Below are 13,198 nucleotides of genomic sequence, written 5' to 3'. Positions count from 1 at the left end.
AAAAGAAACAATTCTGTCCTGGCTTTAGAAGTGATTTGAAGAATAGTTCCCAATTTTTTTTTCAGAACTGAGTCTGTATTTTTAACCTAGTGTGTCCCTTTAACTTTTTTTCTTAGAGTTTTAACCCTTGAATTCATGCAATTAAGAGAACTAAGCCCTATTTGATGAAAAAGAAATAAAGGTGAGTTTTTCACTTTTGTGGCTGCAAAGAACACGTTAAAATTTGATCCCTAAATAGTCAGAGGAAGGAAAAAGTGAATTTTCATTTTAGAGATCTATGATTTTATAGAAAACTATGATTTGGGGGGGAGAAGGATTGCCTAATAGATAATTTTGAAAGCCTGAAGTTGGCTACTAAGGCTGTGATTTAACTTTTCCCAAATTAAGTTAGATGTTGTCACTGAATATTGAGCACTGTGGAATGTTTAATTAACAGGATTTACAATGACAGCAAGTAAAAGGTTCCTTCAATTTTTTTCAGTCTGAAGTTCTCCAGTTTAGATCTGCTAGATTTAGACACCATCTTAACTGCACATGCGAAACATATTCCACACATAGTATATTATTGTGCAGTTCAGCTTTTCAGGTTGGGGAGCTGTCTGAAACAGGAAAAAAAAATATTTGCTATGAACGATCACCTGAGCGGAAGGGAAAACAAAACCTTGTTTGGAAGGCACAGAAAGAAAAAGTAAATAGCTTGTCACTCACAAACAGAGGAAAAACACTGAAGACCCTGAAGGCAGAAGTTTAACAGGCATCTCAAATCAGTTTGATTCCATATCTTGTACCCTCTAGTAGATAGGTATTCTGTCAAGGTCACCTTTCTCTTGGTTAAAGAGTATCAGTGGCATGTGTACCCTTGTTCAAATAGTTTCCCTCCAAAAAGGTTTCAAAATAACTTCTTCCTTTGGATCTCTGCATTCGATTGTATGGTATTTTTCTGTAACCAGGGAAAAAAGGAGGGGCGATGTATCCAGGCACCAAGTTCTTTTGCCTCCTAATACAGTGTGGAAAAAAATCTTCCTTTAAAAATACAGCATGGGTGCTGACTGGCTGGAGCCTGCTTAACCTAATGAGCTTAAAATCTTATTTGCAGTGGACATCTGTCAAGACAGAGGCAAGGTACGCAAGTCCTCTTAATCCATTAGCTCTAAATCCATCAGAGCTTTCACACTCCTTTTTTGAATCAAAGAAGAAAATCTGAGTGGAAACAATACAATGGGATAGTGCACATCATCAAGACCAGATCTTGGGCAGCAGGTAAATGAGACTCCAAGTAAGCAACAGCGCCAACTGGCAAAAAACCTGGGATTGTGATGAAAACTTGTGAGAAAAAGGCTGGTTTGGAGTTCAGGATGAAACAGTGAGTTTGATTCTTTGTTGTATTTTCCCTGGTCATTCGGATATTTAATCCCCAAAAAAGCCAAAGACAGAGAAAAGATGGGCTGCACACCATCTCGCAGCGAGATTGCTAATAGTATTGCAAGAAATGGTTTTAAGGCTTTGAATAAACCCAAAGGTATTTTTCGTGTTGATCCAGGCGATAAAGGAATTCCATTGCTAGTTAAAGGTTCATCTTGTTACACTGTTGATGAATTTGGTCAGTACGAGATTCAGAGGAAAGACTGCCTGAGAGAAAATGAGGAGCAAATATCAGAGCAAGACAAAAATGATGATTTCCAGTTATCTTTCAAGGCTCATTCAGATCCCCAGGTTGCTAGGGAACAAAAGAAAATTGAGAGGACAGCCACAGATGCTGAAGTAGCTATGTCTGAACTAATTGAGTCTCGAAAACATATCGCTGAGGACATACAGATCAGAAAGCAAAGCTCCTGTGAATCAGAAGCATCAGCTTTCATTTGGGATGACAAGAATGAAAGCAATGGAAAGAAAATCCCAAAGAAAGGAAAAAAGCAAAAAAGTCATAAACTGGAAAAGCAAGGTCGACCTTGCAAAATTAAAGAAAAGTCCATTTTGCCTCAATGTGAGACAGAGAAAAAGGTAGATTTCCCAGAATTGCTTGTAAAGGCTCATCAGAATGCTTATGCGTACTTAAATCCCAACCTCTCCAAATATGAAGCTATCCTTCATATGGCCAGCCAAGCTACGCAAACTCAGCTCTTCTTGCAGCAGATGGTAAGCTTCCTGGTGCTTCGCTTTGATGAAATCAACCAGCTCTTGGAAGAAATTGCCAATGATGGGGAAAATCTTCTCAAAAATGTAGGTGGGAATCTGGCATGGCCAGCAAAAAAAGATTTGAAGGAGCACCCTGATCTGTTGCAACAATTACTGCAGTACACAGTCAATAAAATGCAGTTACTAAATGGAACGGTGGCTTCCCTCACCTCCGATGCCCTGCAGGAGACATGCAGCTACCTGCAGTCTGCTGCAAGCAACTTGGAAGGAAAACTGAAAGCAAAGCAAAGTTTTGATGAGCGCCTGTTACGGACAATAAGCCTGCTCGAAGCCTCTACAGTGGGATCCTCTCCATCCCACGGTGATGACAGAACACTCTACTCTGAGGACAGTGGCATTGGAGCAGACAATGAATCTATCAAAGATTTCAGTGGTCTCAGTCAGTTTGGAAGACAAGCAAGCTGCGATTCCTGTGCACATGGCCACATATCCCAAAAGCACACCAGAGCTGTGGAGCACACTCGTGATGGGACAGCATCGCCAGGCACAGCCACATCCCATGACTGTGCACTTGAAAGGCATTTTAAAGATGTGTTTTACTCATCTGTTCAGAGTACAGAAGTGGCCTCTTGTCAGAATAGAGTACCAGAAAATATTTCTGCCATGCCCCAACATGCAAGCCTGAGCAAAAGCCATTCTTATAACTCCTTTCAGTCTGATTCTACTCAGGAAGGTGAACATTTCAAAATCTGTGAATCCACAGATTTTCCTTCTGATGATGATGAAGGGAGCACCCTGGGGGAGGATGATGACAACACAAGTTTATCAGAAATGGGGAAGGATATTATGCCAAGAAGGCCTCTGTCTTCACCTGCGGTAACTGATAATACGCAAAGGCAATCTGCGAAGAGGACGGAGAATGCAGAGACAGAGGAAATGATTCTGAAGATGAAATATGCCATCAGTGAAAAAATCAAGTTTGTCCCAGCTAAATCTGGGCATAAGGAATGGATAGAGGATGAGTGTGGAAGAACAATCCTAAGAGCAAGACCCAATACAGCAACAGGTAGCCAGAAAACCTTAGCGAAACAACGGCGGTCCAGGTCAGAGGAGTCTCTCAGAAGTCAGGCAGAGGACCCAACCCTGCTAGAGCTTCAAAGAACTCAAAAAGAGCTCAACAAAAGGCTGGAAATGTTTTATAGAAACAAGGACACAGACAGCAACCAAGAACCTTGGAAATCAAGAACAGCACCTTATTTACAGGGTGAGTACCTTACATCTAGATCCTCTAGCAAACTAAAGGCTTGCCTCTCAAAAAATTTCAGCATACTGCCTAACCAGGATAAAGTCCCTTTATATATGGTTGATCGAAATCCTGCCAATCATCTGGATGAAAGAAGAGGCAAGAAGCCCTTAAGATCTGCTGTGTCCCCACAGGAGTCATCAGGCAGCAAAGATGATGATCCTCCTGGAACACAAATCCTGAACAGCAGTAGCTGTGCCTCCCGCAAGTCTGTCAAAAAGCTTATTGAAACATTCAGTCCTACTGATGATCTTGTAAAAGCCACACCTCTAAGATCTTTAGGACCAATAAAGTGCATCAGAAAATTTGGACTTCCAGTTATTCCACCCACCCTTCCCTTTCAGAAAGGCCTGGCACCTTTAAATCTTAAGCATCGTATTTCACCAGTAGAAGACATAAACCTTCAAAACACCAGTGCAGCTTGTTCAAACTTTCCAAATGCCTTTCCTCCTGTACCAGCTGCAGAATTAAGTACAAAGGACACAAAGGAGGAGACTGATGAAGACATTGAAAATCTGCCACCACCACCTCCTGAAATGTTAATGGACACTTCCTTTGGCTTATCCGAGTCTGAGGAAACTGCCAGAATAGAAGGAAACTCTTCAGAAGATGCCAAAAAGCCTGCCAAAACAGAACTTCACACTACTAAGAGAGCACACATTTCCCCCAAAATCAAAGCTTCTCTCCAGTCCATTGACTTATTACCAAGTAAAAATATCAACAGCCCCAGTGTGATTGCTAATAAAGTTGCAAGGAATACTGGGGTGGATGAGAAACTTCGGAAATACTCTCTGGAGCTGAATCCTACCAATGTGCACGTCCCTAGCCAAGAAGAGATACTGGCAACCCAGAGAAAAGAGGCTGCAGATTTGTATAAGCAAACCCATAAAATTATTCCTCTTCAAAATCCCAGTGACATTTCAAAAACATGTGGTCATAGCTCAGAGAATAAAGAGCCCAGTTCACTTGCAACTTCAGTGCAATACCAGAAGCATGGTTCTCCTGATTCACTGAGAAGAAATGAAAAAGGCTTAGCTTTTGTCAGGAGAGTTTCCCCAACAAGAACTCCTCCTTCTCCACCAACTGAGAAACGGCTTTTCAGTCCACCTGCACATCACAGACACGCTCTGCAGGCATTTAACAACTCACAGCCAAGCTCGCCTACCATGCAGAGGAAACCTAGTCCCCCAGCTAGCCCCCGGGTGCCCAGCCCTCCAGTACAGAAGAAGCTGCCCTCTCCGCCAGCCCCGCGGAAACTGCTCAGCCCACCTGTGGGGCACCAGCAAAGCTCTCCAGCTCCACACAGGCTGCCAGGTTCCCCAGCTGGCCGCAGAGATGCAAGCCCACCTCCATTCCTAGCCACTCCCTCCCCACCAACCTCTCCATCTCGGTCATATAAGGGACTTAAAGCCAGTTTGGATACTGGGGACGAGCAGCAACCCTTCTCCTCAAAGAGAGGCAGCAATGTTCATTCAATATTCTGCCCAGTGACTTCCTCGTTATTTGAGGCCAGACCACCACCACCACTTGGCAAACCAGCAGCAGAGGTCACAAGTCAGCCAGAAGCTCCCTCGTTTCCGCAGAGAAGCAGCATGCTTCTCAGGCAGCCTGGAGACCGGCCCAGAAAGCTGTCTCAGAGCGCTGCCAATCCTCAGCCTTTTGTGAAGAGAAGTTTCTCCGACCGCCGGCCAGGGGTCCAGTTTCGTCTTCCTGCTCCTGTGTCAGCTGGCAGTGAACCTGCGCTTAACCAGGCAAGGTAAGAGGTACTTCCACCTTAGGCCAAGAAAGAAGAGATACAGCACTATGTTGGCTTTCTAAGTTTCTGGTGGGAATTTACAGTTAAGATATTCCCAGAAAAGGGGCCCTGTTTATGTGTAGAACAGATGTCCAGGCAAAGACACCTATACAGCATTACCTGCCCAAGATTTCAATAGACTGTTAGAACAAAGGAAAAATTTTGCTTTCCACAGCTTGTTCAAGCCTTACGCTGTTTGCTGTGACGGGAACCCCAGGGAGAATTCAGTGTTGCCTCTATGGCACACAGCTCCCCAGCTTGGTTGAGGGATAAAGGCATCCATGTTCAATTCTTACAAGCTATGAAATAACCTTCAGATTATCAACATCTTTAAACAACCATGGAAAGGTAAAGTTGGACTGAGAGAAAGGATATCATTCGTAACATCAGCCTCTAAGACAATAAAACGTTCAGCTGAACTCTGTGTTAAAATATTTCAAACAGCCAGCAAGAATGACTGACAGATAATGTGTAGGCAAGGATCTGTATGGACATAATTATAACCTGAAGCTTTGAGCTTGTCATGTAGGTTTTCAGATCTAGGCACTGATTTCAAATCTGATGGGTCTGCAGTCCAAGCCCAGTTTTCAAAGTGGAAAAATCTCCCACGGCCACCAGAGATCCATTGCTCTGAAAAAATCAGATTGAAGAAATTTAAGCATGAACATGCAGATTCCATGCCCCTAACAATTAGTGCCCATTTTTGAAAAATCCAGCTTATCTTTAAATTTGTTCCACCACTTAATTAAAAAAAAAAAAAAAATCACAGAAAAGCCATGAAATGGAAATGAGTATTTGGGAAGTACTCTGAGGTCAGTGTAATGGCCTGCAAGTACAAAGTGTTGTTATTCTAGTTTCTCACCATCTTAGTATGTTTAAGTTCATTAAGCTTTAAGCTGCACAAGAGGATTAAGACCCTGCTCATGTAACCTTTCCTCACATGAGGAGTATTTTTACTCTTGCCTGCAGATCAGCTGAAATCATATGAATAGTCCAGATGAGCAGTGATTGCAAGACCAACCCTAATAGGAAATAAAATTGAATTTACAAATGCACAATTGCATTTGTAAATGCACAAACACACAATGCATTGTGAGTAGAGAAATGAACTTGTCTACTGAAGTCATATGTCTAGGCATTCCTCTCCCAAAAACAAAAGAACCACCAAGTTTCTCACACTCACAATAGAGGGACATGCTGAACAAAGCATGAAAAAGCCACTGGGAAACACGAACAGTTTTACATTCTGAGTTCTAATATTGCATTATACCCTGACACTCAGAGATTTCCTAAAAGAACTACATTGTTGTAGGGGTTTTCTGTTCTTGTTATGTACCGTGTGAATTCAGCTTTGTCTTCTCCAGGGTCTGCTAGCAGAAATAAATGTTTTCAAAAGAGGCTTTATATCAAACCTTGCAAGACAAAAGCCCTGGCAGTTTTATGGATCAATTTTAAAAACAGTTTATTATAAATTGTTAGTTAATTCATGCTTCAATGGTGTGCATTATCTATGTATTGTAGTCTGTCACAGCATGAAGAGTAATATAAAAAAGCACTGTAAATCATCTTTTTCATGAAAAAAATTATATATTTATGTGTTATGAAATACAGCATTTCTAGTTGTTTTGGAAGAATGAAATATATACTGAGCCAAATTCATCTTACCATTTATGCAAATGGACGTCAAGAGTAGTCCTGCTGAATTAGTCCAAATTTATATTGGTATAAGCAAATGAGAAATTTATCCCATTAATTACTACATGTATTGCTTTAAGATGTAATACACTATTGTTTCTTTTCTTAAATTTAAAATAAGCTGCTTGGAGTAAACTTCTACAGATCTTGCTTTGAATGTCCTGATAAAAACATCATAGCAAACGTGCTGACAGGCAGAGATGTGCTGTTTTAGGAGTCTGCATGTCACAGAAACTCCGAGAGCCCCAGTCACCACTGCCGCTCATCTCCTCCTGCTGCTCATCTCCTCCTGCTGAGGACCAGCATGGCTGCCAGAGCTGTGAGCTCCCCATGCCGCTGCACCCATCCTCCTACACTGGATGTCACTGACAGAATAACAGACATACCAGCACTCTGATCCATTTTGCTCCTTCAAGTTCATTAACCATATGAGACTTCCTCTCCTTTTCAATTCATTCAGCTGGCAGGGGAAAAAGTCAGCATTTTTCTCCAAACCAGAGGCTGTATTCCTACAACTCCACATTCTGACAATGTTTACATCTGATCTCAACTTCCTAAGCTATTCACACCCAGCCTCCTTTCCTTCGTTCCTTCCCTTGCTCTTCCTCTCTATCAGTTTAGTAATGCCTCTTTATACTTTTAGATGTGTTTTCTCCCAGATGAGTGCTGTGGCCCTCTCCCTGTATCCTGTTCCTACCTTCCTTTAGGCCACCAGCCCCCATCCCTTCAGTGACCTGCTCAAAGCTCCTTTCCAGCTCCTCTGCACGCAGGAACTTCTCTTAAAACATGTACAATTTCCTCTGATGCTGACTGCCAGATGTGGAGAAAGGTTAGGAGCGAGAGACAAGAAACAGGCCAAGTGCAGAGAAAAAGGGACACTCCATCACCCAGAGGTGCCTCCTTAGCTAGCTTCTCCATGGCCAGAAACTTCCCCTTCCTCCATACATCTCTCCTTGCTCCTTCGATAGGTACCACACCAAAGACAGGAAACAAAACCTTGAGTGTTTAACAAACTCCTGAGAGATAATCATTCACATGTTATCCATTTTGATGGATAGACAATACTTTCACATTCCAGCATCTTAAAACAGTTACTGGTTGCTAATTTTTATCCTGAAACAAAACACCACAAAAGTCTGGTATTTTCTCCAAAGTATTATATTGGCCTGGCACACCAGACAGATATTATGTGCTGTATGAGTAAAAGATACCTTCAGATCTGGGAAAGGCAGAAAATTAGGAAAGTCTAAAATGAAAAAAAAAAGGGGGGGGTGTTGAATTATTAATGAGTTCAAGCACTGGGCACACTGCAGGAGGGAGGGGAACAGATGCAAACCTGCAATCGCATCTTCTGTGGGTGAAACAGTTGAGAATCACTGATTTAGCCAGTTTCTTAGGTGCTTCTGCATACTCTGGGATGTGTGCCTCCATTTATCCATGCACAATTAAAACATCCATTTGCTGGGAAGCGGATTGCTAAAGATTATCTGCCAGGAGCTGGTACAAGCAACACATTCCAGTGATCCATCAGGCAGCTGAGGCCACTCTCCCATCCACCCTATTTCAGCAGCAACACCAAAAGAGGAGGCAACTTCCCTCTCATTCTGCTAGCTAGCATTGCCAGCATTAAATGTCAGTGCTATATGTAGATTTGCGGGTCCTCCTGCACTCTCACTGTTCCCCTACGAGGCAGTAAGTGCTCCTTTCCCAAGATATACCTCCTTCCCATGCAATGCTCTAAGGAATATCAAGGCTTAAAATACCATTAGCACTAACTAGAGCTGGAGCTAGAGCTTTTGTATCCGTCTTAGAGTACTTGGAACAAGACTTTCAAGTTAAGGTTTCAGTGCTCGAGTCATTACAATTGATATATTGAGCAACTTTGCTGGTTTCTAAGCTTGGTCATTTGATAACAATCAACAGTTCTTGGCATATTACCAAGGCATAACATGTACAATTGCTCTGCTCACAGAAATCCTTTTAATCTGTCATAGGGTTTCTGTGTATGTAGTTAAACAAAATATTATTTCATTGGTGCTGTTAATCTCCCAAGAGGTAGAGCAGAGATAGAAGATTAAATGCTACCGAGTTATTACTCAAGGCGGGCGGGGGGGGCTGAGAAGGGATTTCGTTCAGTGAGTCAGGCCCAAAGCAAGCAGTGTAAGTGAGACCTTCTGCATTTGGGGATATTTGAATCTGGATTAGAGTTTTATGACTGGTCACAAATCTCTTCATCCAGCAATTCAAATCATTAAGGCCCCAACAGGTAGAATACAAATGTAACAGCTTGTTTATAGTCAAAAGCTAATTCAGTTTAAGGCAGCTTATGTACTAAAAATACAAAAATGATTCCCAAATAACTCTGAAATATTTCATCTTGTTTAGCTTAAACCACTCTTCTTGCTTCATATTGGTCATAGAGTGAGACATTCATGAATAGCTTTTCTGCTATAACCAGTCTTGATTCGTCAAAAGCGTAGGCAAACCCTAAAACTCTAGAGACGTTCATTCAAGTCCCCATGCCCTTAGAGATTGTCTGTGTGACCTCAGGAACATCATTTACCCTTTGTCTCATTTCTTCTGTCTGCAAAGTGGCAGATTTATACCACCAGAGTATGTACTCCATAGTCATGTTGACGTATTCAGAAATTACAGTAAGCAGGCTAAAAAAAATACGTAACAGAGGTAAGACCTTTCTTCCAGTGGAATTTGGATTTTAAACAAGACTTTTAGCTCAAGCCTGTCTTTATCCACAGGTGAACTCAAATTCATGCTGATCTCCTGTTAAACATTCAAAGTATTTACTTCCCAAGAGAGTTTTGGGAGGAGACAGTACAATGCATTTGGTATCACAGAGGAGGAAATGTGGAGAATAAAATCCAGATTGTGTGTAACCACATACACAGAAGGAGACAGGAAATTACACAGTACTTGTGCAGCATTTGTGCTTAATGGTTTAACATGGTCTAATCAGCATTGTTTTAAAAAGTCATGATTTATTAGCCTCTTAACTTAAGCACCTTTCTTTCTGCAGCTTGGAGGAGAGTTCCAGAAAAGGAGGTGACTCTTGGAACAGCCCTTGCGTCTCTGAAATCAAGGAGTCCAACAGGTCAGCTTCTCACCCTGAGCTCTATGTCGTGGGCCAGCGACTGCAGAGGGAGTGACACCAGAAGCACCTTGGAGGGCAGAAAGCACAAGCAAGATCGGGACCCTGGAGTGAAGAAACAACCTTACTCAAGCCTCCAAATCACTGCATCAGACTTTACCAAAAGGAAACAATACAATTGCATTACATCTAGAAACCCAAACTGACCCCAAACATCCTGTCAGCAGGGTGGTAGCCAACTGCTTCTCCTTTTGACTGTGTTTTATGATTTAATTCCAAGATTTGCATTTAGCAAAAGACATACTTAGCAACTTGGCGGGTCTGGGGCAGATTGATTCTACAAAGTCAGATCCTGTAGCCAAATCCTTTGCTTTACTATTTAGCTAAAGGAGTTGTAAACTTTCAGAAATAATCTTTATTTGACATGCTATTTATTCATAAGGCATCACAGTTTCTGGTAAGTAAAAAGTGGCTGTTGTGATATTTCCCAGGGTGGGAAAAATCCTGGACCCATTGGATTCTATTACTAAAATATCGATGGCTCCAGCAAGGCCACAATTTTACACAAGCTATTTATGAACATGCAGAAAGAGAATAAGATGAAATACAAGTTAAAAAGAAACCTTTTATATATATATATACATATATATATATACACACACACACACACAGAGGAATAAAATAACAATATTATTCTCACAAAAAGGCTTTAATCTTCTAGAGCACCTTTGACTATCACGTAATCTCCTCACCCCCTAATTCCCAGGGTACGAGGTTTAATCCTGATTAGAGTAGTTTTGTAATAGCCCAATCAAACTACGTTATAAATCCTAAGGCACCTAAGGACATGTTATGTTTTCATTTGTTTTTTTTTCCTTTTTTTTTGAAACAGAATGCTGGCATATAAGAGAATCGTATTCTCCTAGAAACAGGTTTATATTCTTTCTAATTTATGTAGTTTGAGGAGATTTATTGTAATTTCACTGAATAGTCTGGACAGACCATTGTTTAAAAAAAAAAAAAAAAAAAAAAAACCAAGTTATTTACAATTAGCTAATCATAGGCTGTCACAGCACCTGCTAAAATAGTTTCATATTTTATTGGATCTTGCTCAAAGAACTAGTATATGATCAGAATTAAGATGCATCTTTTTAATTAATACTAGACAGTTTTTCATATTCAACTTTGGTACTGAACAAGATCCAGAAAGAGCCATATATACTCCTGTTTGCTAGGACTTTTTTTCATTCTTTTCTATAGATTAGTGTAGTACCTGGACACTTCACCTGCACACAAAATTTTTAGTCTTCCTTCCCACTGTCATGATGGAGAAACTGAGGCTTGTCTTATGCTGTACAAGGGATCCCTTTGGGTACTGAACTCCAAGTCTTAATCTACCGCCTTAATCACAACCATCCTTCTTCAGTAAGCTCAGTGCCATTTTATGCCACAGAAACAGAGAAACCTTAATCATGATATTTAAGGGGGGTATTGAGTATAAAGAAGTAACTTGCAGAAAACAGGTGCTTCGGATCAGCAAGGGCTTGTGAACTTGAGGTGACAAGTGGCTATCCTCCTAGGGTACATCTAGGAGATCTCAACGCATCCACATTGTATTCACACAGACAGATGTGCCACCCCCCTGTTAAACCGAGAAATCATCAGGGAGATGCAGCAGAGATCATCAGCAGGGCAAATTCTGCAGGCCAGTTTTCCCCCCTCATCAGTAGTGTAGCTCTCTAATGTCATAAAAATACAAATAAATTTTGCATGCATTTGGGGTTTGGTTTGTCAGTTCTCTGGTTTTATGCTGAAATTTCCCAGCATCCAAGATGGGTGATAACAGAAAGTGTTTGCTTACATTCCCCAACACCAAATTTTTCTCTGGTGCAAGAGCAGTACACGGAGCAACTCTTCACTGCAACAACCAAGCTGGAAGCCTCATCGCACACGTACTAGCTGGACACGGAGACAGCCATACCATCTTTCTCTGAAAACCAGGCTCCCTTGAAGACGTGGTACGGCCTAGCACAGCGTCTTTCCCAGCTCTGACTAAGGCCACAATGTCAGGAAGCTCATTGGCAAACATGCTTCCACATAAGCCCAGCAGTTTCTGAAGGGTTCCGATATTGCCATAAGGAGGTTGAAGAGAACTAAGTATTATATTTGAGAAATGGATCTACTCCAGGAGTGATTCACAAACGTGCAGCATGGACCTACAACTACATATAGCTAACTCTTCAATGCAGTTACTGTACAGAGCTCCTGCAAACAAGGTGTTTGTCTTCAATTTTTATTGCAAGCAGGAGGTTAAAAGTAACCATAGTATGTAGCCCAAGGAAATAACAGTTTGGGTAGCCAGTATTTTTTTTTTTTACATTATGTTTTTTTGTGGACAACACTTCCATTTTTCATGAATTCAGCATTTCTGGAGTCTGTTTGTTTTATATGATGATACTCAACTTCAAGATTTACTTTTTACTAATGTAAATAAATCAGAGTTTTTATATGCAAGATTTGAATATAATCTTTCTTACATTCTGTACACAATTGGCTTAGACTTTTAGCCCAGTGTTCTATTGCTGATTCCTTACTTAGTGCACTAAGTAGTGTCCTGTGCTATTACAAGTTCATTTGCTTCCTTCCTCCCCCACCCCCAGCTAAAGCTAGTCTTGTTTTGTGTTCAGCTGGAAATGCCTTTCTATCAATTCCTTTATGCTGCACTTCCATTAAGCAAGTTGGTCCTTTTAGGCTACAAGATCCGACTGGACACCGACAGACCAGAACAGGTCAGCCATGCTACTGGTGCTCCCAACGTACTAATTTAAGCATGAGCTACCTGACAATTTTGTACTCTACTCAGTAGAGGTTCTAGGTACAACTATGGCTAACTCGAGCACAGGGTAGTGGTTTTGTCCTAAGGGTTAAAACAAGAGCACAGTCAGTGCAGCAGAGTTTCATTGCAGAGGGGGTGAGTTTGCAGCAAAGCAGTATCAGTTTTACAGCCAAGATTTCATAGCTGTGAAAACAGCAGCTACCAGCATCATGTGGCACTTCATCTGCAGACCTTCAACAAGCTGGCAGTGGCCTTTGCTTCCAGTGACACTGCTCAAATCTTAAACCTTTAAGGGACTTGTCATTTCACACACTCAGCATCTAAAGA

The 13,198-nt window shown here is 41.4% G+C and overlaps 1 protein-coding gene across 1 annotated transcript; it reads left to right on the top strand.

Annotated features, from left to right (window-relative positions):
• The first annotated feature begins 1,440 nt into the window (after window positions 1–1,440).
• On the top strand, window positions 1,441–10,230 carry PCARE (photoreceptor cilium actin regulator). Its single transcript, XM_026094752.2, has 2 exons — window positions 1,441–5,195; window positions 9,964–10,230. Exons 1-2 carry the CDS (start codon window positions 1,441–1,443, stop codon window positions 10,091–10,093), a joined length of 3,885 nt encoding a protein of 1,294 aa, XP_025950537.2. The 3' UTR covers window positions 10,094–10,230.
• The last annotated feature ends 2,968 nt before the right edge of the window (window positions 10,231–13,198 follow it).

This window comes from Dromaius novaehollandiae, chromosome 3 (genome assembly GCF_036370855.1).
Source record: "Dromaius novaehollandiae isolate bDroNov1 chromosome 3, bDroNov1.hap1, whole genome shotgun sequence".
Lineage (NCBI taxonomy): Eukaryota > Metazoa > Chordata > Aves > Casuariiformes > Dromaiidae > Dromaius > Dromaius novaehollandiae.
The sequence above is the reverse complement of the archived record's forward strand: the minus strand, read 5'-3'. Positions and strand labels throughout refer to the sequence as shown.

Bases quoted from the DNA above. Each gene is read 5' to 3' on its own strand.
- PCARE (XM_026094752.2), top strand. From the start codon at position 1,441: ATGGGCTGCACACCATCTCGCAGCGAGATTGCTAATAGTATTGCAAGA. The intron at 5,196-9,963 runs GTAAGAGGTACT...TTCTTTCTGCAG, and splicing joins CCTGCGCTTAACCAGGCAAG to CTTGGAGGAGAGTTCCAGAA.